We start from the raw sequence: 5355 nt of genomic DNA on the forward strand, positions 1-5355 counted from the left end.
CTAGTCAATCTGTGTGTGATTCTCTTGGGCAGCTGTAGAAGATTCTCTCTCTCCCTGGCTAACTGTTCTCTCTCCAGCCGAGGTGTTCCCTCTTGCGGCTCTTCTCTCTCCAGCCGAGGTGTTCTCTCTAGTGGCTGCTCTCTCTCCAGCCGAGGTGTTCCCTCTAGTGGCTGCTCTCTCCTCTTGCTGTGTGTCAGGGTGGGACACTGCTCTCTCTCTCTCTGAGGCTTGAGTCAAAGGTCTCGCCCCACGACCTGATTGCCCAGTGACTGGTCTTTCTCCTGTGACTGGTCTCTCTGAGGTTGGGGCATTGCAGGTCTGTATGTTGAACAAAGAGAATAAAGGAGGGGAGAGGAGAGGATAAAGGAGAGGAGAGGATAAAGGAAAGGAGAGGAGAATATAAAGGAGAATATAAAGGAGAAGAGAGGAGAAGAGAGAGGATAAAGGAGGGGAGAGGAGAGGATAAAGGAGAGGAGAGGATAAAGGAAAGGAGAGGAGAATATAAAGGAGAAGAGAGGAGAAGAGAGGATAAAGGAGGGGAGAGGAGAGGATAAAGGAGAAGAGAGGAAAGAGAGGATAAAGGAGGGGAGAGGAGAGGATAAAGGAGGGGAGAGGAGAGGATAAAGGAGAGGAGAGGATAAAGGAGGGGAGAGGAGAGGATAAAGGAGGGGAGAGGAGAGGATAAAGGAGGGGAGAGGAGAGGATAAAGGAGAGGAGAGGATAAAGGAAAGGAGAGGATAAAGGAGAGGAGAGGAGAGGATAAAGGAGAGGAGAGGATAAAGGAAAGGAGAGGAGAATATAAAGGAGAAGAGAGGAGAAGAGAGGATAAAGGAGGGGAGAGGAGAGGATAAAGGAGGGGAGAGGAGAGGATAAAGGAGGGGAGAGGAGAGCATAAAGGAGGGGAGAGGAGATGATAAAGGAGAGGAGAGGATAAAGGAGAGGAGAGGATAAAGGAGAAGAGAGAGAGGATAAAGGAGGGGAGAGGAGAGGATACAGGAGGGGAGAGGAGAGGATAAAGGAGGGGAGAGGAGAGGATAAAGGAGAGGAGAGGATAAAGGAGAGGAGATGATAAAGGAGAGGAGAGGATAAAGGAGGGGAGAGGATAAAGGAGAGGAGATGATAAAGGAGAGGAGAGGATAAAGGAGAGGAGATGATAAAGGAGGGGAGAGGATAAAGGAGAAGAGAGGATAAAGGACAAGAGAGGATAACGTAGAGGATAAAGGAGAGGATAGGATAAAGGAGAGGAGAGCATAAAGGAGGAGAGAGGAGAGAGCAGAGGAGAGCATAAAATAGAAGAGAGGATAGGAGATGAGGGGAGAGAAGAGCATAAAGGAGAAAAGAGGAGATGAGAAGAGCATAAAGGACAGGAGAGGAGAGAAGATTAGGGGAGAGAAGAGCATAAAGGAGGAGAGGAGAGAGCAGAGGAGAGGAGAGGAGAGGAGAGGAGAGGAGAGGAGAGGAGAGGAGAGGAGAGGGGAGAGGAGAGGAGAGGAGAGGAGAGGAGAGGAGAGGAGAGGAGGAGAGGAGAGAAGGGCATAAAGGACAGGAGAGGAGTGAGGAGAGGACAGCATAAAGGAGAAGAGGAGTGAGGAGAGGACAGCATAAAGGAGAAGAGAGGAGTGAGGAGAGGACAGCATAAAGGAGAAGAGGAGTGAGGAGAGGACAGCATAAAGGAGAAGAGAGGAGTGAGGAGAGGACAGCATAAAGGAGAAGAGAGGAGTGAGGAGAGGACAGCATAAAGGAGAAGAGGAGTGAGGAGAGGACAGCATAAAGGAGAAGAGAGGAGTGAGGAGAGGACAGCATAAAGGAGAAGAGATAAGAGGAAAGAGAATGTGTCTAACCTGAACCTCTTCCGTCTGACCATCTGCGGCTGGTGTGGTGGTGGTTTTGGCAGCCCTGTGTGTGTGGATGTCAAGTCCGGAGTGTGTGTATGTGTGTGTGAGACGCTGTCTGCCCTCCTCAGAGCGAGCCGTGGGGTTGATGGAGGCAGGAGGGAGACGAGCAGGCAGCTCCCATGTCCCCTTAAAATCTGGCCACGCACTGCCACGCTACACACACACACACACACACACATAATTAAGCACAGACAAACATCCATAAGCACATACATATACATGCATGTACAGGTCTCAGTGTGTGTATGTGTGTGTGTTGTTCACTAACCTTAGCCTTCACTCCCGGTAGGAGATGTCCTCGGTCACTGGCGATGAAGATGGTGTGACCCTCTGCAGCTGAGGGCCTCTACACACACACACACAGTTGATTTCAACTAAGTTCAACTCATGGAGAGAAAGTAACACTATTTGCGTATTTGTCTTGTACAACTCACAAACAACACTTAACGTTAGCCAAGTACTGTAAATTAGTGACCTCCTTGAAATGCTTCGGCACGGTCCAATTCTGCAGTTTCTGCGAGTTGAAAGCATTTTCATACTAAAACACACAACAGCACATGTTTACTGCTCTACACAATAACAAAAAAATGTGTTTTTATCGAATGAATGTTGTCATTTTTTACCTGATTAGCCGAGTAACCCGACGACATGCCTGGCGGCTAGCGACTCTGTTTGTTGTTGACAGGTTGCATAGCAACAACGGAGCATTGCAGGAAGTTGTCGACACGGTCTGTGTCAGTTGTCAGCTCGCAGCCTCACTCTTCTTCTTCTACTGACTACTTGCTCCGGATAGAGAGAGAACTGCTGTGAAAACTCGGCCGGAAGCAAGTATCAAGTGAATCCACAACATCACCACAAACGTCTTTTCAAGCCAGGTAAGTTACACTCGTTTGAGATACTAGCTAGTGATGTTATAATGTCACAATGTATTATATAGATAGACGCTCTGCTTTATAAGGGTTTAAATAGGTTATGTTAGCTAACAGTAGCTATGTCGACTAAGTTAGACTACGACTGTCATGGTAACTAGGTTAAAAAACATTCACATGTAAACATGCAGTGGACGGGCTATTTTGAAAATGATTATATTAAATTTATGCACAATTAATTATGAGAATATTTATTTGTAAATTACAATTTTAATGGTTTGGCATTATAAGAAGTGTGAAAATATATTTTGACATTTTCATGGATAACATTAGCATAATGTTTTCTGTTAGAGAGTGGAGGGGGAGGAAGACTGGATAGAAAGAAGAGTGAGATAGAGGAGGAAAGGTGAAGATATGATTACAGAGCCTGCCAATTTATTATTCCAAACAATGTTTTTGAGATAAAATACAAACATGAGGCAAGCAATGGGAATCTGTTAACCAAAGTATGAAAAGGTATGTGCCCTTGAAATCCTTTTTTTCTCTCTGAAGACAAATGCCCTGTTGTCCTGCGAACAATGTTCGAAGATCCACTGACTGAACTTTGGCTGGCCTTTGTCCATGGAAACTTGACCGTATTCAGTGAAACGATCAAGATGCTCGGAGGCCAGGACCACTGTGCTGTGGAGTCAGCTGCAATTCTGAGAAACATTGAGGCAAAATTGACTGTAAGACGTGATGACAACTTCATTCCAGTTTTGGTCAGAGGACATCTGAGAGAGCTAGAGGGAAATTGAGCAATGTCTAAAGAGAGCTTTCTCCAAACATCCCAATCATTTTTCACTACTGCTGTGAACTACTTGCAAGCATGGGGAAAGCACACAGATAATCTAAAATATTTACATTGTCTCCTTTTAAAAAGGCAACCTCAGCATGAAGAGATCCAGAAGGCAGCAGCCACACTGCAGGAAAAATGCCCCAGTGTGACCATCAATGAGGATGCATTGTTTGACGAGGTTGCTGGCCTGCAAGAGTTCCTAAAGGGGGATCGCTTGAAGAATGGAAAACATCTGAGACACCTTTTAGTCAGAGATGGAGCACGGTGGTTACCCACTTCAAAGAGAACGACATCCCACACACTAACCTGGCTAGATTAGCGTCTGTTGTCATGTGCTTACCTGGAAGTAATGCACCAGTCGAGAGAGTGTTCTCCCAAATGAATGATATATGGACAGCAGCAAGAAATAGGTTCACTGTTCCTGCCATCAAGGCCATGCTTATTGTGTAGACAAACTCCAACCTCCCCTGCCAGGAGTTCATGGAGAAGCTGGCCAAAGACAGAGCAATCCTGACGAAGATACATTGTTCTGAGAAATATACAGATTAGGTTGGTATAAATGGTAACTACATAATCTCATCATCGTCTTATTTCTTTATGTTGTTAAATATTTCACATAGACTATTGTCTGTTTTTTCAATGTTTCTCATGTTCTCTTCTGCTCTTATTCTACCCAGACTAGCAGGACCACTGATTGGCTGTTCAGATCAGTTCTACCCAGACTAGCAGGACCACTGATTGGCTGTTCAGATCAGTTCTACCCAGACTAGCAGGACCACTGATTGGCTGTTCAGATCAGTTCTACCCAGACTACCAGGACCACTGAATGGCTGTTCAGATCAGTTCTACCCAGACTAGCAGGACCACTGAATGGCTGTTCAGATCAGTTCTACCCAGACTAGCAGGACCACTGAATGGCTGTTCAGATCAGTTCTACCCAGACTAGCAGGACCACTGAATGGCTGTTCAGATCAGTTCTACCCAGACTAGCAGGACCACTGAATGGCTGTTCAGATCAGTTCTACCCAGACTAGCAGGACCACTGAATGGCTGTTCAGATCAGTTCTACCCAGACTAGCAGGACCACTGAATGGCTGTTCAGATCAGTTCTACCCAGACTAGCAGGACCACTGATTGGCTGTTCAGATCAGTTCTACCCAGACTAGCAGGACCACTGATTGGCTGTTCAGATCAGTTCTACCCAGACTAGCAGGACCACTGAATGGCTGTTCAGATCAGTTCTACCCAGACTAGCAGGACCACTGAATGGCTGTTCAGATCAGTTCTACCCAGACTAGCAGGACCACTGATTGGCTGTTCAGATCAGTTCTACCCAGACTAGCAGGACCACTGATTGGCTGTTCAGATCAGTTCTACCCAGACTAGCAGGACCACTGATTGGCTGTTCAGATCAGTTCTACCCAGACTAGCAGGACCACTGATTGGCTGTTCAGATCAGTTCTACCCAGACTAGCAGGACCACTGAATGGCTGTTCAGATCAGTTCTACCCAGACTAGCAGGACCACTGATTGGCTGTTCAGATCAGTTCTACCCAGATTAGCAGGACCACTGAATGGCTGTTCAGATCAGTTCTACCCAGACTAGCAGGACCACTGAATGGCTGTTCAGATCAGTTCTACCCAGACTAGCAGGACCACTGAATGGCTGTTCAGATCAGTTCTACCCAGACTAGCAGGACCACTGAATGGCTGTTCAGATCAGTTCTACCCAGACTAGCAGGACCACTGATTG

At 46.5% G+C, this 5355-nt stretch overlaps 1 protein-coding gene across 1 annotated transcript; it reads right to left on the bottom strand.

Moving 5' to 3' along the window:
• cfap126 (cilia and flagella associated protein 126) lies at positions 1-2703 on the bottom strand. The gene is made up of 5 exons (XM_042299966.1): positions 2519-2703; positions 2371-2433; positions 2164-2241; positions 1842-2048; positions 1-318 (listed from the first exon to the last, which is right to left on the bottom strand). Exons 1-5 carry the CDS (start codon positions 2543-2545, stop codon positions 1-3), a joined length of 693 nt encoding a protein of 230 aa, XP_042155900.1. The 5' UTR covers positions 2546-2703.
• Between the last annotated feature and the right edge of the window lie 2652 nt (positions 2704-5355).

Source organism: Oncorhynchus tshawytscha, linkage group LG16 (genome assembly GCF_018296145.1).
Source record: "Oncorhynchus tshawytscha isolate Ot180627B linkage group LG16, Otsh_v2.0, whole genome shotgun sequence".
Classification (NCBI taxonomy): Eukaryota; Metazoa; Chordata; class Actinopteri; order Salmoniformes; family Salmonidae; genus Oncorhynchus; species Oncorhynchus tshawytscha.

What these genes read in the sequence shown, in the direction of transcription:
- cfap126 (XM_042299966.1), bottom strand. Translation starts at nt 2,545, where the DNA reads ATGTCGTCGGGTTACTCGGCTAATCAG. An exon ending in CGGGTTACTCGGCTAATCAG is followed by an intron (nt 2,434 to 2,518) that starts GTAAAAAATGAC and finishes TGTGTGTTTTAG; the next exon opens with TATGAAAATGCTTTCAACTC. An exon ending in TACCGGGAGTGAAGGCTAAG is followed by an intron (nt 2,049 to 2,163) that starts GTTAGTGAACAA and finishes GTGTGTGTGTAG; the next exon opens with CGTGGCAGTGCGTGGCCAGA.